Source organism: Ictidomys tridecemlineatus, chromosome 15 (genome assembly GCF_052094955.1).
Source record: "Ictidomys tridecemlineatus isolate mIctTri1 chromosome 15, mIctTri1.hap1, whole genome shotgun sequence".
NCBI lineage: Eukaryota > Metazoa > Chordata > Mammalia > Rodentia > Sciuridae > Ictidomys > Ictidomys tridecemlineatus.
The window spans coordinates 58,182,997-58,210,181 of NC_135491.1; the positions used below are offsets into that span (position 1 = coordinate 58,182,997).

At 61.7% G+C, this 27,185-nt stretch overlaps 1 protein-coding gene and 1 long non-coding RNA gene across 2 annotated transcripts; one reads left to right on the forward strand and one right to left on the reverse strand.

Annotated features, from left to right (window-relative positions):
- Positions 1–4,950, forward strand: LOC120888095 (uncharacterized). Its single transcript, XR_013431078.1, has 2 exons — positions 1–2,997; positions 3,859–4,950. It is a non-coding gene; the product is annotated as an uncharacterized LOC120888095 (long non-coding RNA).
- Positions 4,951–5,601: 651 nt separating this feature from the next.
- Positions 5,602–27,185, reverse strand: C15H16orf74 (chromosome 15 C16orf74 homolog; the record flags this gene model as incomplete). The annotated part of the gene is made up of 6 exons (XM_078032916.1): positions 5,602–6,000; positions 6,461–6,584; positions 7,835–7,975; positions 12,901–13,102; positions 23,828–23,872; positions 27,111–27,185. Coding segments are annotated over 6 exons (600 nt in total), but the record flags the coding sequence as incomplete, so codon positions are not given.

A 27,185-nucleotide genomic window follows, 5' to 3' on the forward strand; every position in this document is an offset into this window, starting at 1 on the left:
ATGAGAAACCACCCACAGCTTTGAGCAACCCCCTCCTCCTGGATGATTCAAGGGATAAAAAGACTCAGACGCTAGGAACCGGGGAGTGGCGTTTTGGTCCCTATTAAACCCTCACTCTGGACCAGCCCCAGGGAGGCACCCACCCACCTGTGCCAACTCCTGGCCTTAATGGAGTCTCCGGTTCCTACAGGAGCCACTGAGGCCCAGTGTGGCTGTGGCAAGCTGGCCGTGGCAAGCTGGCCGTCTGTGGACCTTCTCCAGCACAGCTGTGTGAACATCAGCTCATGGCTACCACTCAGAGGCTCCTCAACCCGCGGTCAGTGTGTTCTGGTCTTTGTGTGCATTCGTTCATTCAGCCCTCCGGCGGCCTGGTCATCATCCCCACTCCAAGACTGAGGAACTGAAGACCAGAGAGGCAGATGACTCGCTCAAGGCCACTCAGCTGATAAACAGAGGCAGGGACTTGTCTTGGGCTGGGAAGTAGGCCCCAAGAAAGGAGCCAAGTGGAGGGACTTTGTCCCCAAGGCTATCCCAGGAAGCACCCTGCAGGGCGGAGGGCTGGGGAGGCAGGAGTCAGGTCTCCTCACCGCTCAGGGTAATGGGCTCAGGTAAGTGAGCAGGCTTGAAGCCTGGCTGCTCAAAGTGAGGTTCTTGGACCATCGGTGTGAGCCCTGGGAGCAGGTCAGAGATGCGCAGCTGACATGGGCTGTAGCTCAGTGGTTGGGCACTTGCCTAGCATGCACCAGGCCCTAGGATCCCCCTCAGCACTGCAAACGGACAACGGAAGGAGGGAAGGAAGGGAGGGAGGGAGGCCGGCCCAAGTGCAGAGCCCACCTCGGAGCTCCTGGATCAGCGGTGCACGTGGGCCGGATCTCCACCAGGGCAGGTGACAGCTCGAGGAGCCGGGGCTTCCCTCAGCTGCCCGCCACCTCTGAGGAAGCTGGGGTACTATCCACTAGCCCCTCCACATGAGCAAGGGCTGCTCCCCATGTCAGCTGCCTGCTGCTCCGCCCAGCCTCAAGGAGCCCACCGCCCACCTGCCACTGCACCGAGGAAGCCCTGGAGAGCAGGACGGCGCTCGGGCAGAAGGCTGCTCTCCTGTGAGTGGGAGTCAGTGCAGGAGCACCGCCAGGTATGATCCCAGGTGGTCTGCTCCAGAGCGCTCCCTCTCGCCACCTGCCCCACCTTCACACCTTCAACTGGCCCCCATGTCATTGTCCCCATTCCCCAGTGAGCAGCCGAACCCTGGGAACACTGGCAAACTGCAACAAGAGGCCAACAGGATTGGCGCGGGTGCCTTGGGCCCAGGATACCTCTCCAGGAGATAGAGGAGCCCACTCAGGGCCCCTGGAGGACAGAGAGCCAGACCTAGCCTCCTGGGCAATGCAGCCTCTGTGAACCCCGCCAGCCTGACCAGCTCCCAGCCCTCAGCCCTGTTGCCATGGCCACCACTAACAGCCGGGATGGAGCGCGTGACTAGCCTTGGCCGGGGCTGAGCGTGCCGAGGCCCTCCAGCAGTGCCACTTCAGGTGGGGGCTCCTCCCTGCCTGCGGCTCAGCCCCAGCCCTGGGACCCAGCGTCCAGGGCAGGAGAGGGAGCAGGATGGGGCCAAGGGTCAAGTGTGGCTTCCCGGGGGAGGCGGGGGGCTCCGAGCAGCCAGGAGAAGGGGAGGCCGACTTAGCCAATCCAAAGAGCAAGAAGGGCCGACTCCTGAGGCTGGTCAGAGCCTTTCCCTGGATCTGTCTCCCACTTCTGCCACCTTGGGTGACCTTGGTAAGTGATGGGAACTTGAGGTCCCTTGAGTTCTCATTCATCAAACGAGAACAACAGTAGTGTCTCCTCGTGGAGATTCTCGTCCCCAGCGCCTGCCTCTCCCTCTAATGCAGTTTCTCACCCCTTCTCCACTGGGAGACTTCGCAGCCTCCTAGCATTAGCTGGGCCAGGGGAGCATGGACAGGCCATGGCCACAGGCCGCCCCGCCACGTGGCTCAGCTTGTGCTCTGCACCCAACGTCCCCGAGGGAGCACACTTGGGTTGTCCGTGAACAAGGGGACAAGGAGGGAACTGGAACTCAGGTGCAGCCCCGCCAGGGCCACGGCCAACATGCACACCAGCGAGTGGGGACCAGAGCTTGCTGTTCCAGCCACTGACTGTCGGGGGTGCTGTTCATGATGCGCACTATCCCAGCAAAAAGGAAACTGAGGCACACTGTCACAGAGGGTTCCCAGGAGAGTTCTGTGAGTGGGGAACCATGCCCTGCACAGAGAGTGTGCCAGCCGCCCAGGCCCTGCCTGTGGCTATGCCCGAACAGCACAGCTGGTAATTTAGAAAGAGCAGGGGAGTACTGGGCTCATGCTTCTGGAGCCTGAGAAGTCAAGAGTCTTGGGCCAGAAACTGGTGAGGGCTTCGTGCCACATCCCACCACGGCGGAGGGCACCTCGTGGCAAGGCAGAGCAAGCCAGTTGGTGTCTCTTCCTCTTCTTATAAAGCCACTGATGCCATGATAAGCCACCCTCAAGACCTCATCTGATCCAAGTGACCTCCAAAGGCCCACCTCCAGATACCACGAGCGAATGGATGTGGGGGTGAATTTCCAACACACAAACTTTGGGGGACACTGTGGAACCGTGGCATGGCCACGGCATCTCCCACCCCACACGCTCGCCTTACAGAGTGCTTTGACATTGCTCCCATCAAGGGTAGTGTTGACGTTCCTTTCCCTTGAACCCAGAGAGGCCGGGGCCTGCAGCAGAAGAGATGCATCGCAACCTCGGACACCAGCTTCCACCTGGTTTTCTTGAGATGCTCATGCGTGGAGCTGGGCTGCTATCTGTGAGGAAGCCCGCACTCCCCTGTCGAGGCTCTTACAGAGAGAAACCAAGAGCCCAGGACCACCTGTCAGCCATGCAGTAGGTGGACACTCCTCTAGGTGCGCCTTCTTGGAAGCCGATCTCCTAGCTAGATGACACGTCTCAGCTGGTGTCTCACAAAATAAAGGTGAGCTATCCCTTCAGACCTGCCCAAATTGCAGGTTTAAAAGCAAAACCACTGACTTTGGAGGCTATTTGCTCTGTGGCAATAACCAAAACAAGAGGAATGTGCCAAGGAAAAGCCAGGAGCTGGGCTGGCTGGAATGAAGGTGAGGAGGCGAATGCTGGCCTCCACTCCGTCACTGGGCGCTTTGGGAGCCTGCTAAGCAGGTGGTGCAGAGTGATACTAAGCTGGCACAGAGTGAGGGACAGAGGCAGAGGAGACATGGGGTAGGGGCGATGGGCTAGTGGCCTTGCCACAGTCCTGGTGAGCGGCAAAGGCCAGAACCAGGGCGATCGAAGCCAGACTGGAGCAGACAGGGCAGGAGGACAGGCATGGACTCAGTGGACTGCAAGTCGTGGATAACTGAAAGCAGAAGAGGCCGTCAGACAGCTAGGAGCTGGGGGCAGTGGGAGAGGTGATCCAGCGGGAGGAAGGGCAGCGGAGGGGCGGGTGGGCAGGAGGAGGGCAGGTGGCCGCCTCCCGCTATTAGCTCCCCAGTCAATGGGCTGTGCTGACTGTCCCTGTCCTTCTGTGCTGTAGCTCTCTGTTGTGTTTAAACCAATTTTAATCAAGCCACTTAAGTCACTGCTGTACTGAATGTCAGAATGCCAGTGTCCCTGCAAAACTCGTATGTTGGAAGCTAATAGGCAAAGGGAGAGTGTCAGGAGGGCCTTGGGGACAAGAAGTCCTAAGTGTCACCCTCAGGGATGGGATCAGTGTCCATACAGAAGTTGAAGGAGCTCCCTGGCCCTTCCTACCACACGAGAGCACAGGGCAAAGGCTCCATCTTTCTTTTTCTTAACATTTTTTTTTTTTTGGTTGTAGGTGGACACAATTCCTTTATTTTATTTTGATGTGGAGCTAAGGATCCAGCCCAGGGCCTCACACGTGCTAGGCGAGCGCTCACCACTGAGCCACAGCCCAGCCCCAAACCGCCATCTTTGAAGAAGAAAGCGGGCCTCGCCACACACCCCGTCTGCTGACAGCTTGTCGTAGACTTGAGCCTCCAGAGCTGTGAGCAGTGAATTGCTGATATTTACTACCCAGCAGAAGGGGTTCTGTAGCAGCACCGTGGACTGGAACAGCGCCATGGATAAAGCAGGCCACCACTGTGACTCCATCTCTGTGAAGTGTCACAGGACAGGCAGATCCACAGAGGAGGGGTTGGGAGAGCGGTGGCCTTTCCAAGGGTCCAGCAAAACCCGTGGGCTGGTGAGAGCCACTCTCTTGACCCCCGAGGGGTTTCCACAGTGGACGCACGAGCTCAGCTGGTTGTGTTGTGTGCGGAGGTTCCACGTCCTCCCTGGTGCAGGCGAAGCCTCATTCAAAAGCTAGAAAAATAAGGCCGAAGAGCCCGGATGCAGGAGCCAGGCTGCTCTAGGGTGCCCAGGCTGTGGGAGAAAAGGAGTGGCTCCTGAGACCCAAGGAGGGTGGCGGAGGGAGACGGCGGGCGCCCACCAGGCCTCCGTTGCCACTGATAACCGTCCTGGGGGCCGCAGGTGCGCAGATGTCTGCGAGGGCTGGAGGCAGGACCAGGACTGCTGCGCTTGCTCAGCGGGCGTCCTTTCCAGGCCGTTCAGCCAGGCGTGGGGCTGGAGGCTGGGCCCTGTGTCAATGTGCAGGACACATGTCCAGGCAGCCGTCCTTACCCTGGGCCCTCCACATCCCAAGGCCTGGCACCCAGCACTGCCCTCTGGGGGGCCAGCCTGGCAGGGCTGAGAGGTTCCCAGCATGAGTGCGAGGTGGCAGATGCAGGCTGCTGCCTCAACCCTAAAAGGGGGGATGTGAGGGGTTCACAGCCCCCAGATCCTCAGGGGACCTCAGCCTAGGTCCCCAGGGTCTCCAGCTCCATCACTCCTCTGTGGGCCCTTCCCTTCTTGCCTCTTCTCAAGCAATAAAGGGAGAAATGTGCCCAGAGGTGAAGTGTGTTCGTGTGTGGCGTGTCCCCTGAGCGTCTTTGTTTACCTGGGGCTTTGGCTGCACAGAGGGTGTGCTGAGGGGCCTCCAGCCATGTGACACCAGCTTGGCCTCTGAGCGGCTGGAGGCTGAGGTCACCCGGTCACACAACTGAGTCCTAATAAAAAGACTCCAGCCCCTGAGGCTGGGGGCAGCTCTCCTGATCGGCCACACTCCTTGGTGTGTCCTGCACACTGTCAGGAGGGAGAGGGACAGCGGGAAGCTTGCTCCAGGCCTCTGCTGGCCAGACCACACCTCCAGCAGGCAGTCCCCTAGTGAAGGAGTAGACCTGAGGGGGGTCTTGGGGCCCCTAGCTGACTCCCCATGCCCCTGCGTGTGCTGGGACTCCTCCAAGTCACTCGTGTACCTGATCCTTGCAGGCTCTGCTATGGGGACACAGCCTCTGGTGGAAGCCATAGGAAAGGACCCAGACACAGAAAGGGCCTGTGCTCTCAGTCCCCTGAGCCTACATGGTGGTGTGAACATCGAGGGCTGGAGAGCACCGGGGGCCCGGCACAGCCAGATGGCTCCCCCTGCCCAGCGAGCCTCTGACGCCCCAGACCTTGATCCCTGGGCCGCTGCATCTCCACCTGGAGAACCAAGAGCCTTCACCACTGTTTCCCAGGATCTTTATTTACAATGCAAAAAAGAAACCGTGAATCACTGCGGCATCTGCTCCGCCTCTGGGGCTTGTAAGAAAGGCAGCCGCTCCACTGGAGGGGAGTTCTTGCTGCCCTCGGGGGCCAGGGCCCTGGGAGTGCGTGCTCATTTGGGAGATGGCCTTCCTCTGGCACCCTGGCAGGCGTCACCAGGGCCACAGGACAGGGTCAGGGGGAGCACGGAGGCTGTGGGCCTCTGGCCTGAGGTACATCATTCTTCCGGCTGCGCCATCTTTGTCCAGGGCAGGATTTGCGGTCCCTGCCCAGTGGCTCAGCACACCTGCAGTTCCTCCTCAGGCTTCAGGGTCCATGTCTCCGTCATCTGGGCAGGACCCCGTCTCATCCAGCCAGACTAGGAGAAAGAGAGGTCAACATCCGGACCCTCTCCCACCCCATCCAGGCCTTTCCCTGGGAGCTGCAGGCCAGGAGGCAGGGGCCCCGAGCCTGCCCTGCGCTCCCCCCACGTTTGGGCAGTGATGTCGCTGGAGGCCGAGAGGGGACCCCAAGCCCCCCCTGGCCCATCTCCACGCCTTGCCCTCTGGAGTCTGCTGAGGTCCTGGGGTTGGGGGTCTTCTTGGCACAGCCTCACTGGGGAGGGCTGGGGGAGCCCAGTGGCCCCTTGTTTTGTGGACAAATTGAGGCCCAGCAGAGAAGGCTAATCAGGGTCCAGGAGGCTGCTGCTGGGGAGCCCCGGGTGGCTGAGAAGAGACCCCAGCAGCCTGGGAGGGCCTGGCCAGGCCCATGTCTGTTCTCCATGACGAGCACCAGGGGCGCCAGAGCTCAGCCCCCGCTTCCCACGGGCCTGGACCCACCTTGCCTTCTGCTCTCCGGCTCCCCTGGGCTCCCACTTTTCAGTCAGGAAACCGAGGCTCACGTTTGCAGCTGGTAAGGGGCAGGCAGGACTTGGGCTCCCAGGGTTCCCTGCCGGTCCCCCTTCTCCAGGGAAGAGCCAAGGACAGTCTGAGCTTGACACAGTAGATGAGAGGGGACGCCTGCCCCTGCCCTGGACTTTCCCATCTCGGAGCCACTGAGACCCAAAGGAAACCTCTGTCCGGATGTGGGCACCTGCCTGGGGCCTGGCCTAGGTCTGACAGGCCGCCCGCAGACCTGACAGAGTGTCCCAGCAGCCCTGGGAGTGGGGAAGGCAGTGGGGCCCGCTGTGCAGGGGACGGGGCCTGAAGACCCTGATGGAGAGCTAAGCCCTGGGGCTGCAGCCGCCCACACCCTGTGACTGGACACTGGCCGGGTGCGGGAGGAGCGCGGAGAGGGACTGCTCTTCTCTGCCTGGCTGTGTGCCCTTGAGTCACGGACCTTGTCTGGACCTGTTCTCTAGATGACAGACAGGGACACTGCTGACAGCCCTGAGGGTTGGGACGAGAGCCACTTGAGGCTGGTAGGAGCCTGAACCTGGTGTCAGACCCCTGGGAAGGTCAGTGGGCTATGGCTGCTGCAGGTAGAACGTGGCTGCCCCACGGCTCCTGACGGAAGCTGGGCCCTCAGCCTGCCATGCCAGGGGCCTGTGGTGTTGGGGGGTCCCTGGGGCTGTGGCCCTGGGTGGATGGAGGCTGTTCTGGTGGGACTCTGTTTCTTCTCTGGCTGGTTGTTAGAGAAGCAGGACGGGCCCCTGCACCAGTGCCCGTCTCACCTGAAGCACTCCCTCTCACGCACCTGCCTGCTGGGAGGACAACGGGTCCTAAATCGCTCCAGTGGCATGGACCGAGAGCAGGGGGCACCTGTCTGGCTTCTCCCTGGTGTGTGGTCCCCTCCCTGCCTGCACCCAGCTGTGTCTGGAAGGCCCAGGGTCCACCCACACCCTGGGCATGAGCTGTGACCAGGCCTCTCCTGAACAGCCCAAGGTTTGCAGCCAGGGAGACGGAGCACGGTCCTCCTGTGGGCAGGGGAAGGCGTGCCCATCAGTTTCCCTGGCTGGAGAACACGCAGCATGGCGGTCAGCCCAGTCCTCCAATCCCCTGTCCCTGGAGGCCGCAAGGCCGTCTAGATAATTACTCAGCACACGGGGTCTTGCTGGGCTGGTGTCCTGGGGAGGGGCCCTCAGTGGGGCGTCCCCAAACCTGAGCGGGTATTTTAATAAACCCCAGGGCAGGTGGGACGTGAACTGGGCACGGGGCGCAGGGAGGAGCGCGTGAGCCGCCTCCAGCCTGGCAGTGCTGGCAGGACGGCCTCACCTGTCTGCTGGGGGTCCCTTGGCAGCGTCACGCCCGTGGGCGTCGGGGGAGTGATGATGATGTTGGGCACGTCCAGGTTCTTGTCACTGAGGACCGGGGCTTCATCGTGGCTGCTGCTGGCGCTGACGCACATCTTAAAGCCTGGAAGGCAGGCACACACGTACACAGGACAGAGGCCGGCCTCAGTGGCCGCTGGAGCCCCCTCCCTTTGCCACCACTGAGAGCCAACGGCACTCAGCAAAGGGGACGTCACGGTCCCTCCTCCACAGACAGGAAAGCCAAGGCTGGGGAAGGTTGGATGAGCAGTGAGTGCCCAGGGCAGGGTGGACACGGGCAGGTGTCCAGAACGTCACTAGGAATGGCTGGAAGCAGTAGAGCCTGGATTTGAGCCGACCCCGGCCTCCACCATGCCCAGAGTCGCTTCTCCCTTGGGCGTGATCCCTGCTGCGTCCTCCTTGAGGTCTGAGGAACGCAGGGCGCGGCCACCGGCCTGGGGTTGTCCCCTCGCCCAGAGACTGGTGGCACAGGTCATTTGGCTCTGCCCAGTTAAGGACCTCCAGCTGGATAAAGTCCTTGCCAGATGTCCCCTCCCCTGCCCCACCTGGGCCAGTGGCACCTGCTGGAAACCAGAGCCTCAGTCTCCGTCTCCAGGCCTCCCGATCTCTTGGCCTGACTCTGCCTCCCCAGGCCTCTGCTTCTTCCTTCCCCTCTTCCGCCCTCACTCATCCTGCAGCCTCCAGGTTCGACCTCCCCTGACCCTAACCCAGACCACCGGCTACTGACAGCATTTCCCAAAGTCCGATCCCCGGAACACGGGCTTCCTGAGACTCTCAGAAACACAATCAAATAAGTTTGGGAACCACATATCCGTCCACTCTGCCTTCCTCTTCCATGTTCACAGAGAAGTCCTGCCGCGGGCGAGGAGCAACCTCATCCATTTATTAATTTAGCAGCTTAAACAACCATCAGCAGGGCTGGGGCTGGGGCCCAGCGGTAGAGCGTTCGCCTAGCATGTGTGAGGCGCCGAGTTTGATCCTCAGCACCACATAAAGAATAAAATAAAATAAAGTAAAGGTATTGTGTCTATCTACAGCTTAAAAAAAATTAGGAATGATTCCTAACTGCTTAACCCTAGGCTTTCTGAACTTCGATGACCTTTGAGTCCATTTCCTTCTTTCTTTCTTGGTACTAGGGATTTGACTCAGGGGCACTCGACCACTGAGCCACACCCCAGGCCTATTTGTATTTTATTTAGAGACAGGGACTCACTGAGTTGCTTAGCACCTCACCACGGCTGAGGCTGGCTTTGAACTCGCCATCCTCCTGCCTCAGCCTCCCGAGCTGCTGGGATGACGGGTGTGGCCACCACGCCCGGCCTTTGAGTCCTCTCTACAGACCGTGTGCTGATGTCTGGCAGAACATGAGTCATGAGGTGTTCTGGGGAATGCTGGCCTTGGGCCAGGCAGCCTCATAGTCCAGTGTGGGCCTTCAGGATGTATCCTCATCTCCTTGTCACCTGCCACTCTTGCCAAACTTCTTGCAAGGTCCCAAACTCACAGGTCCCCTGGGCCTTTGCATAATCTGCTCCCCAGACTGGACTGGGCTTCCTCTGCCAGGGTAGTGAGCTCCTCCACACCCTTCAGAACCGAGCAGGACAGGCCCTTGCCGGGGGTGACATCTCAGCAGACCTGCCGGCTCCCCCCTTAGCCCTCCGTACTGTCACTGCCGGGAGGATACTCAAGCAACCCGGGAAAAGTTCCTGTAGCAGGCAGAGCCTACAGCCCGCAGCCCGGCCAAGCCCCTGCGCCCCAGCTCAGCCTGCAGAAGAGACAGCAGCCCAGCTGCCGGCACACATGGGCCCTCATGGGAACCAGGAACCAGAAAATCCCAGCTGAGTCCCACGGCTGTCCACGGGGCTCCGGGCAACAAGGGCCACTCCTCAGGCTGCTCACAGCTTGTCACACTGGGGACGTCTGACAGCCAGCAAGCTGGCCTGGCCCTGGGAGAAGGGGTGGCAAGTGCATGGTGGGGAGCCACAGGGACTTCCTGGACCCTCTGGTCACCTAAGGGTATTCCTCAAGGGACAGGTCACACCCAGGCCGTCAACGGATGTTCTGTTTGAACCATGAGAACACGCACATCTAGGCCACCTGGAGCCGCGCAATTTGGGCCACGTCCTCTGTCCGTCTGCAGTGTGGCCGGCTGGGCTGAAGGCCCCAGGCCCAGGGAGGACACTGGCTTTGCAGCTGGACTCTCTGTGCCCCTGGGCAATCACATCCCTGTGGGCCTTTGTTTAGTAAAGCCCTGGCCCTCGGCCCAGGAGAGGGCTGGCCTCTGCTCTCCCTCTGGGAGCTGCTCGCCAGGCCCTGGGAGCATCCTGCTGAGAGGATGGAGCCTGTCCAACAAGAGGCTCCGGGCGTGGCCGTCAGGCCAGAGCCACGCCCAGCCAGGCTGCACCAGTCTGGGTGACTTCAGCAACACCCACCTGTGGCCTCAGGCAGGCCAAAGGTCAGGGTGGAGGCGTCTCCTGAGGCTGGAGAATCTCCCAGGCCCCTCTGCTGGCTTCTGGGGTCGCTGGCAGTCTGTGGCATCTGGGCTTGTCGAAGCCTCATATGGCCTTCTCCCCGGGCACCCTGGGTCCAATGTCCCTTTCTTGTAAAGACACCAGTCATCGGTATGACCTTGTCCTGACTAGTCACATCTGCCACACCCTGTTCCCCAAGGGCCTGGGTCTGAGGTGCTGGGCTAGGACTCAGACATGTGACTCCTGGGGGACACAGACACCCTTTGCACTGGCCAGCCTGCAGACACTGAGGCTCAGGCGCTCCCCAGATGGCCGCAGTGCCTGTCTGACTCACAGGGAGCAGACGGACGGCTGCAGGGCCTGCCCCTCCACTGCTTCCCCCGGGCCCTCAGGATGCATGTGGCTGAGTGTGGCTGAGTGTGGCAGCTCCCGTGTGATCGTGTGCCCCTCCACATGTCATCAACCCCAGGCTGGCTTGGGTGCAGCTGGCAGCAGAAGCGAGGGTGGTCTGTGTGTGCCTGGGTGTCCTTGGGATCCCTAAGGCCCAGACACGCCCAGGCCTTAGCTCCGTGAAGAACAAAGTCCTTAGGTTGACACAGACCTCCTGCCAGCCAGGCTCACTGCAGAACCTGCTTTTCAAGAATGAACAGGGCGGAGCCAGCTCAGCTCCCCTGGGAGACACCTGCGCTTGTCATTCAGAGAGCAGCAGCCCATCCCTGTCCCCTCCTACAATCCAGCTCCGGCCCACAGATGGGCCCCATCTGCCTCCCAGCGCCTGGCCTCCCCCAGGGCCTGGCAGCTCTCTAAGAAACCTGGTCCTGGCCTCGGCGCACAGGGAAGGCAGCCACTGCACCACAACTCAGCGTCTCCCAGGCGCACTCTTTGTAGTTTTAATAGGGCAGACCCCCGTGGCCGGGGAGAGTAGGCCAGGGAACTGGAGCAGGGCCAGGGCTGCATAGGGACAGAGCCCAGTCACCTTCCCTCTCTGGGGCCTGGGTTTGCTCGCTCATTCCCAGCATGGAGGACTAAGGCCCCTCCCTGATGTCTCCCCAGGGCCGCAGAGCTCCTGGGTGCCCTCAGCTCTCTGGGAACCTATCCTGCTGGGTGCGAGCCGGAAACGAAGCAGGGAACTACTAGAGTGGGCCTGCTGGGTCCGCTGGTGTCCCTCATCAGTCCTGACTGGTGCTGGGGCCCAGGTAAAGTGTTACCAGCCCATTTCAAAGACATGGACACTGAGGGCCCGGGAGTCATCCACACAGGTTAGGAGCTGATATGGCAGAGCCAGGGTCTGTGCTAAACCCAGCGGTGACTACAAAGGCCTGTGCTCCTGCTACCGTGATCCCAAATGGCAGCGCTGACCAGCTTTCTGAAAGGACCAGAAAGTTTTGCTGACTTGGGGCCACACCACAGCCCACATCCGCCTGCGGGAGGACACAGCCTGTGGGAAGAGCAGGCACGGTCTGACCCAGAAAAACTTGACTTACCAGTGCAGGCGGCCTGGGGGTGTGGCTAAGGCCTGGGGGTGCCCATGTGAGCTCTGCACGCCAGCAGGCCTGGGGAGTCAGCAGGCCTGGGGACGGCCATGCCCATGTCCTCATGGGCACAGAACCTTGGGAGCCCGGCTTCTTCCTGCCAGAGGCACGGCCACCCTGGGTGGAGTAGCACCTGCCTAGCATGACCTCGCTGGCCAGGGCCACCACACTGCCTAGCCCAGCCATGGACTTGCAGGACTCTGTCCGCCTCCTCCAAGGCTTCCAAACTGCTCCCTGAGGCCCAGCAGAAGGAGGCCCCAAACCTTAGTCTCCAAAGTTCTAACAAAAGGCACAGGAGAAAGGCCTGTCCCTCCAGGCCCACATCTGCATCTTAACAGGGTCTGTAGCTGCAGGAGGAAGCCCACACACTTCGTCTGAAAGGGGTTGCTCAATGCCCTGGAGAGGGGAGGAGGAGAGGGGAGAGGGGAGGAAGGAGGGGGAGGATGGCAAGAAGGGAGCCAGGGAGGAGCCAGGGGAGGAGGGCCAAAGGACAGAGGCCAACTGCCCCACGGAGCTCTGGGTCCCTGAGGCAGAACTGCCCCTTGCTAACTGGGTGCCCTGCCACCCTGTGGCCTCCTTGAAACTGTTCCCCAAGGAGAGGGCAGGAGGGCAGGAGGAGCAGGGAGGCTTCCGGAGGACCGAGAGCTTCTGCAGGAAGCCTTCCCTGGAGCACCTGGGTCCCCAGGCCTGACCCCAGTGCTGTGGGGCCAGTGTGGAGCCCGGAAGGGCCTTCTGTGTGGTCTCTGGAAGATGCAGTGGGACCAGCTGGGCAGGCTGGGGCTGTGTCACGCTCTGCTCTGCCCTCTGCCCCATCGTGGCCACCCACTGGAGTGGGGAGCTTAGCAAACACACTGCAGCCCCGCCCTGCCCTGGGGTCCCGCTCTGCGGAGGTGCCAGGAGGTGTGCACGTCTGGAAGGTTCTGGTGGCCTGAGGTGGGGTGACGTAGCAATGGGTGGCTTTACTCTCTGAGCCTGTTTCCCTGGTTTAAAAATGAAATCACCACACTAACCTGGTAGGGATGACATCCCTGTGCGGGGCAGGTGGGAGAAGTGACCCAGATGTCCTGCTGGGCAGGGCCGGGCGGGTGGGCACCGAGTGCCCCCTCCCTGCCAGGCAGCCAGCTGGCTTCCTTCCTCCCTGACTCTCTCCACCAGGCCTGCTTTCCCTCTGCTGTTGGTCCTCACACAGCCAGGGAGGAAGCCAGTGCCATTCTAGAGAGAGGAAGGACACACAGAGGCCAGGTGGCCGGGCTGGGGCCTGAAGTGTCCCCCTACCCCCTTCTGTGTCAGCCCCCACTTCTCTTCCTTCCAAAGCCCTGGTTCTGGCTCAAACCCGAGACCCCAAGTCCATGTTCTGCCAGGATGCTCCATGCCACTGGGTACTGGACACCATTCCCCAGCACAAGCTCCGGGTTCCCCAGGCCACCCACAGGCTACCACTGAGCCCCAGCTGGCCCAGTGCCGGCACTGTGGCTCACAGGCTCCCTCTACTGGCCCCTTGGAGAATAGCACCTTGGCAGTGCTGGGTCCCTTCTGGTGACTCCATTCCCCATAACACACAGGGTGGACTCTAACCTGTGGGACCCACGGAGCAGAGGAAGGCCAGGGGGTACACCTGGGCTTCCTTCCCGAGCAGCCACTCCACTGTTACACACACTTTTCAGGGAGAAAATCCCAGAGCTGGCCTTGCACGCTCCAAGAGCATCGGCTGGCATCACCTCCATGGGCTGTCCCCAGCACCCACGCATGGATCCAGCCAGTGTTGAGCAGCTGCTGGTATGCACAGAGCCCTGAACACAGGTCAGGGGCCTCGTCACCCTGCAGGTGCCCACTGGGCACTGACAAAACACTCCTGACTCAAGCATAACCCCTGGGGACGACTTTTCCTTCTTGTGCCAGAATGTGGGCTGGGGAAGGAGGGACACAGTCTATGACAACTCCCTGGCTTCCCACCTGTCGCTCGGCTGAGTCCCACAGCCCAGGTACACCCCAGCATTGAGCCTGCCCTAGTGGTGCTAAGGTGACGGGCACTTGTGTCACTCTACTGTGTGCCTCGTTCCAGGGCCTGGGGACCCGGCTGAGAAACAGTCTCCATAGGTCTTTCTCCCAGCGCTGCCTCCCCTGCCTCCTGCTCCAGGCTCCCTCAGCAGAAATGGGACCCAAAGGTCGCAGCGTCTGCTGGGGACAAGCAGGGAGGGTCCCAGTGAGGGCAGCCCTCGTGGGAGGGGCCACGGCTGGGCTGGGAGCTCACCACCTCGTGAGCACCTGGAGGCCAGGGATGGGCTGCTGGAGAGAACTGGGGAGCAGCCAGAGAAAGGGGCTCGGAGGGGCACGGGGTGAGAGGAAGGCACCCCGCCGTCCTGCCCCGCCAGGCTGTCCTCCGGCCTCTGGCAGAGCCCCCTTCCAGCCAGGCCTGCCAAGGTGCAGCAGCCCATCCTGTCCACCTGCAGAGGCCCTTCCAGGAAGCTGCCCAGCCCTGGGCCACAGAGGAGGGGACTCAGCCTTTGTCCTCTGAACGAAGCAGATGGTATTAGAGCAGGCACCGAGAGGTCAGGGACCCCTCCCAGGACCGTGCAGGATTTGACGCAGAGCTGCCGTCCTGGGGCAGAGGCTCGTAAGCCCCCAGAGCCTGGGTCAGTTAGGAGAGGGACACGGACACATGAGGGACTGGTCACAGCGGGGAGAGGCGGGATTGAGGGGAGATGGTGGGAGTTAGAAAGGCTTCCCAGAGGGGGCAATCCTAGGGCAGCAGGAGAGGGAGAGCGGGCACTGGGTAGCCCTGTACCTGCAGAGTCCCTGGGCAGGAGGACGGGCTGCGCAGGGCAGCACCAGCCTGTCCCTGTTGGTGGGGTGTCTGAATTTAGGGCAAGTCTTTCAGAAAGCAACCTGACATGTTGGGTGTGCCATCGTGAGCCCAGCTATTTGAAGGCGGAGGCCGGTTCCCGCCCTCCTGAGCCACTTTGTGAAACCCGGTCTCAGAATTTAAAAAGGGCTGGGGGTGTGGCTCGGTGGTGGAGGGCTTGTGCGGCCCTGGGTCAATCCCCAGCTCTGCAAAAAACAACTCAGACAAACAAACAAACAACCCGACTAATGCTGGAGAGGGATCCAGATGCATCTAATCTTTTTTTTTTAATTCCAATTACAGGGAAAGCCTGGTGTTATCATGGATGAGACTGGGGCAGCCCTGGTGGCTCTACCTTTTCAAGGCAGCTGGGCCCAGCCGAGACAGCAGCGGAGGTTTTAAATCTCTTTTTAATTAAGGAAAAAGCCTCCACTTGCGTCAGGGATGAGCTGCTGGAGAGAACTGGGGAGCAGCCAGAGAAAGGGGCTCAGAGGGGCACGGGGTGAGAGGAAGGCCCCCACGCTGGGCTGTCCGGCCAGGCCGTCCTCCGGCTTCTGGCACAGCCCCCTTCAGCCCAGGTCCAGCAGCCCATCCCCGTGCCACCTGCAGAGCGGCCCTTCCAGGAAGCTGCTCAGCTCCCGGCCACAGAGAATGGGGGGACAGTGCCGAGGGCCGGCACAGAAGGCTCAGGACCAGCCCCAGAAGCAGTCCTCCTCAGCAGTGACGCCTCCTCCCCCCCGGCCAGGAACAGGCCTTCCTCTGAGGACAGCCCTGAGCTCTGAGTCAAAGAGTGGCCAGGTGCGATGGCACACACCTGTCCAGTGACTCGGGAGGCTGAGGCAGGAGGGCTGCAAGTTCAGCCCGGGACACACACACACACACAAAAAAGAGCAAGGTCAAAGCTGAGGTGTGGCTCTCCTAAAGCACAGCAGGAAGCCCTGCACCCAGGGGCAAACAGCAAGAGACTGGGCACGGTGGCTGCCCGGTGATCCTGGAGACCCCAGAGGCTGGGGCAGGAGGATCCCAAATTTGAGACCATCTAAGCATCTTAGTTAGACCATGTCTCAAAATAAAAATTCAAAATGGCTGGGGATATAGCTCAGCTCAGCAGCAGTAAGCCCTGGGCTCCATCTCCCCTGCTGTGTCGGAGGGGGGGGGAGGGGGAGGAGGAAAAGACACAAAGTACCTGGCTGCCCAACAGGCTGCTGACCTGGCTACCTCACCCTGCTAGGCCCTGGGCAGAGCCTTGTTGGGGGGGCTCTCCTGTGACTGTAGTGCTCAGCAGAATCCCCAGTCTGGGTGCTGTTTCACCCCCAGCTGTGACAACCAAAATGTCTCCCAGACACTGCCAAGTGTCCCCTGGGGGTAGGATTTCCAAATAAAGTCTAGGTGCCCACGGGTCATTGTTACTGTGCATGTGCCATGTAGTATTGGGGACATATTTGAACTGGACGGCCATTCCTTGTTTATCTCCACAGGGGAACTGGGAATCGTGGCTCGTGGTTTTCCCCTTGAGATCGGGTGGCATTTCATGGGGGTGGGCTGGACACGGCTGAGAGTGACAGTTAGTTGTCATCAGCGGTGGCAGGGCCAGGCACCACCCCTGGCCTGGAGCGGGCATCTGAGAGCTGGCCCCACTGCAGACCAGTAAGTGGCGCTGGGGCAGGGCCTGCACCAGAGGCCCCCCACCTCAGGCTGCCCCCCAAGCCTGTGCACTTCTTCCCCTCTCTGAGCTGACCGTCAAGGCTGATCGTCTGTCCACACTATCAGCCCCGAGGGACTACACACTGCCCTTGGCCCAGTCACCCTCACCCTGCGGGGCCTTCAGAAGGACACGCAGTTCCTGGGCACCTGCCAGGGGCAGAGCGCGGGGCATTGTGCTGTGGCGGTGGCCGGCATCGGTGCCTGTCTGTGTGCAGGACTTGGAGAGGAAATCCGTGCTTCCTGCTGGACAGAAACACTCCTCGTCCCCCAGGATGCTGTGTTCACCTGTCAGATTGGCACAGATGAACGAAGCTGCTACCGCTGTTGGTGCCGTGACCTTCACGTGGTGGGCAAAGTAGGGGCACGGGTCTGCCCTCAGGGGATCACCTGGCAAAACCTGAAGACAGCAGGGGCAGGCCCCCACCATCTGGAACATTCTGCTGCTGGCTGCCTCCCGAGTGCATGGCGGCCCAGTACGCTCACTGAAGTCCTGCTTGTGGAGGGCAAGCTGGGGGCTGGCTCACAGGGCGGCCCCTCCAGTGTGGACTTCCAGCTACAGAAGGGGTGGCAGCTCTCAGCGGGGCCCCTTGCCTGTGTGTTGTCCAGGGGAAGGACCCAGGTAGGGTGCTCCCAGCCAGACCCACGTCTATGCAGCCTGGTGGAGCCAGGCCTTGCTGGCCACGAGGCCCTGGGAGGGAAACGTCAGCCCCCAGCCCTGCAGCTGAGAACCGGTCAGTGTGGCCATTAATTCTGGGTCCCTGGAGGCACCAAGGCAGAAGACCTCACTGGAGGCCCAGCAGCGGCCTCCCTGGCCACTGGACTCTGGAGGCTCACCTCCCCTTCAGCCACCCTACAAACGCTTTCCGAGCACCTGGATCAGGCCAGGCCCAGGAGACTGAGCCCCAGGGACGGCAGAGCAGCTGCCCTGATGGCAGGCAGGAGGTTTGGGGAGGAGATTCCATGCCTTGCTGAGGTGGACAGGTCATTTGTTCCACATCTTGTGTCCCTACTGTGTGCTGGGGCTACAGGATGGACAGGCAGCAGGATTCCTAAGCCGGGGGAACAGGTGTGCAAGGAGGACCTGGACACCAGTGGGAAGTGCCCTCTGGGTAGTGACCACCAGCGCTGGACAGGAGTCAGTCAGCAGATTACCAGGACACGGAGGGAGAGTGGCTGTCACCTGCTACAGGACTGGCCAGACCCCTCCTTCCCCAGCACAGCAGGTGCTCGAGGTTTAGCTTAAGCTAAATCCTGCTGTGAGCCGGAGGGCTCCGCCTGGGCTGGGCCAGCTGAAGACCGGGCGCTCCTGCCCTCCCCGGCCTCCCAGGAGCTCCCAGGGTGCCGCCCTCCCTGGGGCCTCTCCCTCCTGGACTCAGCCACAGCTAGTGCCCAGGGGGCCATCTCTTCACCTGTGGGCTTGGCCCTGGGACCTGGGCCAGGGCGGAGCCTATAGGGACACAGTAGGTGTGTGTGGAAGGAACAGGCCTCCACAGCTCCTGACCGCAGCTGTCCGCCCCTGGAACCAGGTGTTCATGCGGCTGACCTTGGGTGAGCTGGGGCCAGTCTTGAACCTGTGAAGGCCAATCAGAAGGATGGCCATCCCCACAACCAGCCACTGGCCAAGGGTCTCAGGCTGAGTGAAGAGGCTTTGAGGTCCATGGGAAAGGCAGTTAGGCAGGTCCCAGCTCCCCCGGCCCGACCCAGGCAGTACCCTGCCCTCCCTGAGCCCTCGCTTGGCAAGAAAGACCTGCAAAACCCCAGCCTCAGCCAGGCCTGATCCAGAGCAGCCCACAAAACCCTGCTGGTCAAGGTCCCCCACAGCGGTCAAGGTCCCGAGAGCAAGGACAGTCTGGGAAACCGTCACAGCCCAGGGGAGCCCGAGAGACCTGTCCTACTCCACGTGGGAGGGACCCTGACAAGGTCTGGGACAGGGAACCTGAACACAAGGTGGCCTCGGTGGACCCCTACCCAGTGCCAGTGCATGACCCCAGGGCGGGAAACGGGGCGGGACCCACGGCACCTCCGACTCTCAAGTTTTTAAGAGTTAAAACTGTTCCCAAAGCAAAGCCTGCTCTAAAAACACCTTAACAAACCCAGTAACAACCCCACCCGCGACCATCTCCATCTCCGCGACTGGCCCAGGCGTCCGGAGGACTGGCCCGTCTGCCTAGCTCAGGGGACGCCCACGCTGCACTTCCAGGGCCACTGAGAACCCTTGGTATGCCACCCTCTGTGCCCAGGGGAGCAGCAGGAAGACCGCGTGCCTCGCCCCCCAGCTGCTGGGCCAAGTCCCTCCCAACCCACCGTGTGGCCTGGAGCTGGCGGGTGCTGCCCTGTGCCTCAGTCTCCCCGAATGTGAAGTCGCTGTTGGCGTCCTGCTGTGTAAGGACGAGTTGTGCCTGGCTCCCAGGGACACGTGAGTGTCAGCCCTCAGAGGAGGGGCGCCAGGGAGTGCTCTGGCCACGGCTGGGCCCTGGGGGAAGGACCCCACAGAACACAGTGCTGGGCCCACTGTCCTCGAGGGAAGCAAACGGGTCTCAGCATAGCCGGAGCTCCCCTCGGATGTCACCCTCCATGTCCCCTTCTCAGACTGGCAGATGGAGGACTTGCTCCTGTCCCACACACCAGAGGGCTTGGAGGGGACATGATTTGTAGTGGGTTGAACAGTGTCCTCCAAAATCCACACCAACCTAGGACCTCAGAATGTGGCCTTATATGGGAATGAGGGCTTTTTGCAGATGTAATTAGTTAAGAATCTTGTGATGAGCTCATCCCGGATCAGGGGGTCTAAATGCAATGACATGTCCTTACAAGAAAAGGCAATGTGAAGACGAAGGTGCCATGGGAAGACACAGGCAGGCCCTGAGCCAGGGACGCTGGAGCCACCAGGAGCTGGACGAGGAGGAAGGAGCCTCCCCGGCAGCCCCAGAGGAGTGTGGCCCGTGCCACCTGGGCCTCAGACGCCTGGCCTCTAGAGCGGTGGACAGCAGAGTCCTGCTGCTGCTGCACCCAGTCCTGGTCGATTATCACAGAGCCCGGGCACCCGTGTGCTGGAGACAGCGGACCCCAGGCAGCGCATGCTCATGCCACTCAAACTGGCTCCTAGGGGAGGGGCCAGGCCTCTGTCTTCCTGCAGACGTGACCCTTGGGGCCTGTGGAGGCCCAGGGGGAGGTGGGGGGGGAAGCGCTGGGTAGCCGGGAGCGAAGCCCAGAGACAAGGGCCCCAGCCCTGGGTACCACACACCTCAAGGGCACGTGGGCCCACCTCATGTTCTTGTTCCTCCTGGGGAGTGAGAACAGGTGGTGGAGGGCCTCCTGGAGAGGCACCACAGCCAGGCCGACTCCAGACTCGTCCTGCCTCCCTGGGCCTCAGCTTCCCCACTGAAAGGTGAGGCTTTGCAGGGAGCACAGGCACCTTCCAGCCCAGAAAACAGGCGAGATTCTAGAAGATTCCCAAGGCAGGAAGGAGGAGGACGTGACAGCCACGGTGAGCCTCAGAGCAGCCCACAGACCACCCAGCTGGACCCTGGACTCCACCACCCAGGTCCCTTAGTGCAGCCACCCAGAGCCTCCCAGATGGACCGGAGATCCCTTAGACCTGTCAAATGGAGCCCAGCCTGGCCAACTGGTCCCTCCATGCTGGTGTCCGGGTTACACTGGATTAAATGGGACAGTGACCCAGGCAAGGGAGGTGGCTGGGTGGCACCGTGCTCGTGCAGCATGCTCAAGACCCTGGGTTCGATCCCCAGCACCAAATAAATAAATAAAAATAACTTGGCCTGCTTGTTGTTTTGTTTGTCCCTGTCCCCGGGACGGCCACAGTGCTGGAGTCTGCTCTCTGCTCGTGGGACAGCGCAGCTGCCTTGCTGAGCCCCGCGCAGCCGACCTGTTAGCTCTAAGCACTCTCAGAACCCAGCACACAGCAGGCGCTCAATACACAGTCAAGGGCCGGGTGAAGGGCCCTGAGAACAGGGAGACCTGGAGAGACAAGGTGGCTTTCCCCAGGGCGGCCACGCATGGCTGGTGGACTCCGGGAAAGGGGGACTGCGAAACCCTGCTCGGCACTGACAGCAGCCAGTGTACCGGGCCGCCCCCGCAGGCCCTCTGTGGCTGCAGGGGCCATGTGCCCACGAAGCTGGTCTTGCTCCAAGGCCCAATCCCGATAAAGGACAGAGCTGGGATTTGAACTAGGAAGTACCTTGGAGCTGGGCACGTTGTGAAAGGGTCAGGCAGGAGTGGCTGGGTGGTCCCGAGCCCTGGCCCCAGTCTCGGGGCTACAGCAGAGGGGTCAAGGGCCCGGTCCTAACTGGATCCCTGTCCTGGACTGTGCGCTGGGCAGGCTCTACCACTGAGCCACATCCCCAGCTGTAGCCATTTATTGTCGTCTGACCCAGTCATTCCGATTTGGGGGACTTGTCCCAGGGAAGTAATAATAATAATAAAACCAGAAAAAATCAAGATGCCGACATGGCGTCACCTACACCACAGCCGGCCAGGACAACTCTGGGCAATCCGACGGTCTCCCGAGGGCTGACCCAGAGCCGTCTCAAGAAACACCACCCCCAGTCAGCATAGGACGCACAGACCACCTGTGGCCCCCGGGGAGGAGGACGGAGGAGGACCTTCAGCTGCGAGGGCCTGTGGGGAGGACACAGGCAGGGCACCGGGAGGAGGGCCAGGGCCCGCGGGCTGGGTCTGCCTTGGTTGGGCACAGGGCCAGGGCTCTGTGCTGGCACTGCCTAAGCCTGGAGCCACCGCCATGCCCGTGTGGACTCCAGAGGCCAAGGCAGGGTGGGCAGAGGCCTGCAGGACCAGAGCCAGCAATGAAAAATGGATGAGCCGCGCCCGGCCTGGGGGCCACTCCAGCGCTTACCTGAGCCAGCGCGGCCGGAAGGCGGCCCTCTTAAAAGCTCCGGGCCCAGAAGCCCTCAGCCTGCCGCCAGGCTCTCAGTCCTGTGGGGTGGGAGCGAGGGCTCAGGTATCAGCAGGGTCCCTGGCCCCTGGGTCTGCTTCCCTGGTTGAGCCCTGCTGGGTCAGCTCCAGGGGTGGTCCCTTGTCAGACGCCCTGACCTGACACCCAGAGGAGCTCACAAGTCCACCAGGAGGCCAATGGGGGACAGAACGGCCTCTCCATGCTGTGCGTCTGAAGCACCCCCAGGGCCCATGCCTGGCAGCTGTGTCCCCAGCCCGCGGCACTGCTGGGAGGCGGTGGGGCTTGTGAGCACCTGAAGGGGACGTTGGGATCCTGACTTCTCCCACCCCTCCTGCCTTCCTGGAGATGCACAGGCTCTGCTCCCCTCCCCTGCCCCGGGCCAACGCCAGGGAATTCTGAACCACATGGGCCCAAAGCAATGGGCCTGGTGATGACTGACCGAGCCTCTGAAGCTGTGGGCAGAATAACCCTGGCTCCGCAGAAGTCGTTCATCTCAGGAACTTTGTCCCAATGACGCAAGACTGACAGGGCAGGCACAGGGGAAGGCCCTCAGCTGCACAAGGAGACGAAGCTCAAGCACAGAGACAAACACCGGGATCCATGGGTGTACGCCACCTTGTCAAGTTCACGGAGAGAGAAGGCAGGACGGCGGCAGCCGGGAGCTGGGGAGGGACCGGGAGTCGTGTTCAACTGTCCAGTCCCCGGCTGGGAACATGACCTATGATTTCTGGAGGTGGGTGGGGCAGTTTTGCCACCGACCTGTACGCGTGTGTCATGGTAGAGATGGTAAATTTTACGTTTGTATATTCTACCACAGTCAGAACACAGCAGCAGCACAGAGCTGTCCTTCGTGCTAACCGGGCCCTGGGAGGACCCAGTGGCCACCTTGCAGTCAAGTCTCACTCAGGGCCGACCTCCCAACCAGGGACTGCTCCAAGACCATCCCCCACTGCCCACAAATACTCCGCAACTCTCTCTCACCCTCCCTGGGCTCAGCCTGGGGACTCGGTGGGAACCGGGCCCTGGCCACGTGGGCGCCAGCATCCCAGCCCACTTTGCAAACAACACCCCAGTCCTCTCCAGAGGAACCTCTCTGTCCAAGTTGACATCTGGGTGGCGCTGTCATTCAAGATGCCCCGCCCCCTTGGGCTCTGGAGCGGGCCAATCAGATGCCCTCCTGGAGGGATTCCTGAGTGCACGCCTGGCGCCTGGCCGCAGAACCTTTCCACCCCGCTTCATTTCGTCACTCTCGGGGCTCCCTGCGCCTCCCTTTCTGGAACAGTGGCAATCACAGCAACTTGCCACCAAGACCCCGCGGGCTGCCTCGAGCTCCAGGCAGGGGCCACCGAGCCCGGTGCCTTTGATGAGAGCAGTAATAAAACCAGTCGGAGCAGCTGGCCCGGACACGTGGTGGAAGGAGGGCTGTGTTCTGGGTGCTCCCCGGGAGCAGGGCTCTTGTGACCCCGATTTCACAGACCTGGAAACCCAGGCGCTCCTTCCAGGGCTGCAGCAGCCAGGCGCAGGCTGGTGCGAGGCAGAGCGGCCTGCTGTGGCCCAGCACCTGGAGGACGGGGCAGGGAGGAGGCCCAGCACCTGGAGGACGGGGCAGGGAGGACGCCCAGCACCTGGAGGACGGGGGCAGGGAGGACGCCCAGCACCTGGAGGACAGGGCAGGGAGGAGGCCCAGCACCTGGAGGACGGGGCAGGGAGGAGGCCCAGCACCTGGCTGCTGCGTTCATAGGCGGCTATGGGGTCCCGGCCACCACCCTGTGCACCTGGGACTGAGCGGGTCCCCACCTGGAAGACACTCCAGGGACAGCCGGGGTGAGACCAGCACAGCTCTCTGGAGCTTGTCAGGCCCTGGGCCTGCTGCACCTGGCCAGGGGCCGGCCAGCGTGACTCTGGGACTTGAGGCTGGGAGAGGAGGGACAAGGGCAGGACACGGAAGAAGGACAGCGTGGGCTCCTGGGCAGAGGTCTCTTGGGTTGGCCACACTGGTCTGAGGTGCCAAGGGCCAGGCAGATGCTGGACAGAAAGGCCACCTCCACCAAGACTACAAACACCCCTCACTGATTCTGTGTCCTTCTAGAACTTTCCCCTCCTGCCTTTGCTCTCAGCCATCCCCCAGCCATGACTCCCGTCTGGGCCTTCTCAGGCTCTGGTGTGTTGGGCGACAACCCCAGTGTCCAGCCGCTTCGCCGGGGCCTCCCTCCCTCTCCCCTGCTTGCTTCCCTCTGGGGCTGAAATGGAGGCCCCAGGGCCCCGGGACTTCCCCACTGCTGACCACCAGCGAAAGGAAGGAGGAGGGCGCAGAGTCAGAGCAAACATTTACAGAGCACCTGCTGTGTGCAGGGCTTGAGCAGGGATGGTTTCCCGCCTCTCCCCGTCTGGACAGCAGCCCTGGGCCTCCTGGACCTGCCTCCCACTCCCATCACCCCAGGCAGAGCCTCCTGCTTACCTTTGAGGCAGGACAGTCTGAGCCCCATGGCGGCTCCTCTGTGGCCTGTGGAGAGAGGAGAGCACTCAGACAGGCCCGGGACCTGTTTTGTACTGGCCCTTCTGGGTGACCACAGGAAGCAGCGGGAGGGACACACCATGGGCCACAAGTCATGGCACCTGCTGTCTACATTGGGCTGAATTTGCTCAAGAACGGAGTCTGCTGATCTTCAGGAGCCTCAAAGCTAGAAATGCTGGAGGGCTGGTGGGCGGCGGCCAGCCGTGAAGGTCAAGGGGAGACGGAGGCTGGGGCTGATGGTGAGAACCAAGACCACCACGCCTCTCCTTCCAGGGCCTCAGAGCATTGGCCAGCCATACGGACGGGGACCCTTGGGCCAGGCCGTGGCACTGGCCGGAAGCCAGGAGCGGGCAGGGCTGCCCCTCTTTTCAGTTCAGATTCTTGGAGGCCGAATGGGTTAAACCATAAAGGGGCACTGTCCCCGGTCCATGGGAAACGAGAATTGTCCTAACCCTGTTCCTTGGAATTCTGAGTAATTGGTGAGCATAGTGGTGCACATCGGGAACCCCAGCTACTCAGGAGGCTGGGCAGGACCACAAGTTCAGGCCACATATCAGTGAGCCCCTGTCTCAGAATAAAGAAAAAAGGGGTAGGAGAGTGGGAGAGCACGTGCCTGCCAGGCTCAAAGCCCTGGGTTCCTTCTCTAGTACCAAGGTCAAAAAAAGGGAGTCTTAATAATTCATCAATAAAGATGCAGCCAGTGGCCTGGGGCCCTGCATGCCCCCGTCTCTCCACCTCAGGGACACTCTGTGAGGGACTTCTGCTGCCCCATTTTGCAGATATGGAAGTCAAAGCTCAGAGAGGTTGTGTCGGCTGCCCAAGGCCACCAGCTTAGTGGAGTGTGGAGCTGGGAGCGAGGATTTCCCTGACTCCGGGGCGGGAGTCCCACCTGGCCCAGGCAGGGCTCGGCAGGCCCATCTGAGGGAGACCCAGAAGGGCCCAGGCAGCCCCGGCCCGATGGCAAGTGAGGGGGCTGGGACAGGGCCAGACCAGAGGAGGCTGGAGAGGGTCTCCTAAGGAGGTCGCTTCCTGCTTGAGGAACGTGCTAGTGGACACAAGTGGGGCCCAGTCAGACTGACGCTTCCGGCCTCCTGCTCCTAAGAGGGGTCCAGTGGAAAAACGGACACAGACAGTGGACAGAGGGAGCAGATGAGGAAAGGAGGAAGTTCCAGAGGCCACAGAAAGAACAGGCCCACACCCCACTTCACAGACGAGGAAGGAGGCGAGGGAGGTGAGTTACTTGCACAGGGCCTCGGGGGCTGCAGGGTGGAGCGAGGGTCAACCAGCGCTTCCGACTCTTCCCACCGCCCGGCAGCGCGAGACTGTGGGTCCCAAGAAGCACAGAGCCCCGGGAGTGGCGTGGTGGGCGCACCCCGCCTGTCCCCGCTTGCCCTCCCCGAGCTGGGTCTCCTGTCCCTGAGGCTGCCCGCCTGCCCTGGGCCCCGCAGTCCTGACGCGTTCAGGCCCCGAGCTCTGGCCTAGGGAAGGCTGTGCTGTGTGGCGGCAGCAGCAGCTCCCAGAAGGACTGTCCCCAACTGACAGGCTGAGTCCCCGGGGCAGTCCTGCAACTGGAACAGTGCCTATAGGGAGACCCTCGGGGACGAGGCCAGGGAGGAAAGAAGAGGATGGGGACCAGCAGTGGCTCCAGCCTGGTGGCACTGGAGACCCAGAAACTGGGCCAGGTCCAGCAGATGCAGCATCAGGGGCTCGTGTCCAGGTGACAACTCAGGCTTCCTGCTGGAGGGTCCTGTGTGGCTCAGCCGTCTGGGCCCAGGCTGCCGTGTACCACGGTGCCACCACCTGTGACCAGGATGTGTGAAGGCAGTGGGCAGGGGAGCGGCCGGGAAGGCGAGGAGAACATGCTGGGCTCAGTGTCCTCGTGTGCCACCTGGGCATCGTGCCACCAGCCTCCAGGACAGGGCTGGATGTATCTGTCACTGTGGCCTTCCTCATGTCACCATCCCTGCCACCATCCTTGCCATTGCTATCACTGGGATTGTCATCATGTAGAGTCCCCAGGCACCTTCCAGGTGCTGCACAGAAGACCACAAGACCCTGCAGCATGGTCCCCACTGAGTCGTTCTGGGGACAGGCGTGCATGGAGGGAGCGTGGAGCTGCCCACTCCTCGGTGGCAGGGCCAGCCCCTGTGGGACTCAGGCGCGTGCATATGAGAGTCCCCGGGTGACCTAAGGGCCTGGGAGCAGGAGCTGGGTCTCAGAGGTGAGCTGGGCCTCCAGATGGAATTCTGAGGACCTGAGGAAGGGGTCTGCTCACCCAGGGCCCCAGCCCCTTGTCTAAGGTGGTGGCACCCCCAGGGCACAGGGACCCTGCAGGAGGGTCACCTTGCTCCCCACCACCTTCCTAGATGCAGCTGATGGGCGCCAAGCTCACTCTCTCGGAGGCCCGTCCTGGGCTGAGTGACCTCTAAGAACGACTCCTGACCTGACGAGACTGAAGAGGAGCTCAGGTGCGCAGCGTTCGCGGCCAGCGGAGGGAGCTGCAGCCCTGGACTACGGACTCCAAAGCCGGGGCCATTCCCACGCTGAGCTTTGGCGCCGTGTCCTGCGAGCCCCCAGCTCTGTATTGTTTGAATTTATTACCCGCGAGGACACATTGAAATCAGAAGAGTGGGAGGGGCCCGAGCGTGGCCAACGGCCCAGGAGTGAGAGGAAGGGACACCTGTGATCTCAGCTACTGCAGGGGGATCCCAAGTTCAAGGCCAGCCTGGGAAACTTAGCAAGACCCTGTCCCCAAATAAGAGATGACAAAAGGCTGGGGACAAAGCTCCCCATGGGCTCCAGCGCAGGGTGGAGGCCCCGGTCGCCCAGCACTGCGGTCTCTTCACAGTGAGCAGGGGGTGAGCCCGCCCTCTGTGTTTCCGTTCTCTTTAAACCCTGGAAGGTTGGGGAGCGCACCACAGTTTCCCATCAAACGGGCTTTTCCTGGCACGAGGGATAGTAATCTCCCCACACCAAATGGCCACAGGACTGTCCAGTGATAGTGGGCAATATACAAACCAGCTTCCTCCTGCAGGGGTCCCCCTGACAGGGCGAGGGGGCACACCACACAGTGGCACTGCCAGGGAAGGGCGCTCTCCCAAGCTGTGGCCACCATGTCCCAGCAGCCTTGGAGGAAGGAGCCTCAGCTGCCAGCCCACAGTGGTGGCCGTGCCAGCTGGCCTGCCAGGATTTCAGCTCAGACAGAAAAGTAAAACAAGGAGTTTACCCAGTCCCTAAGATGTGGCGGTGAGGTCAAGGCACGGAGCCGTCTGCTGGTGGAGTGACCCTGCTGTGAGAATCC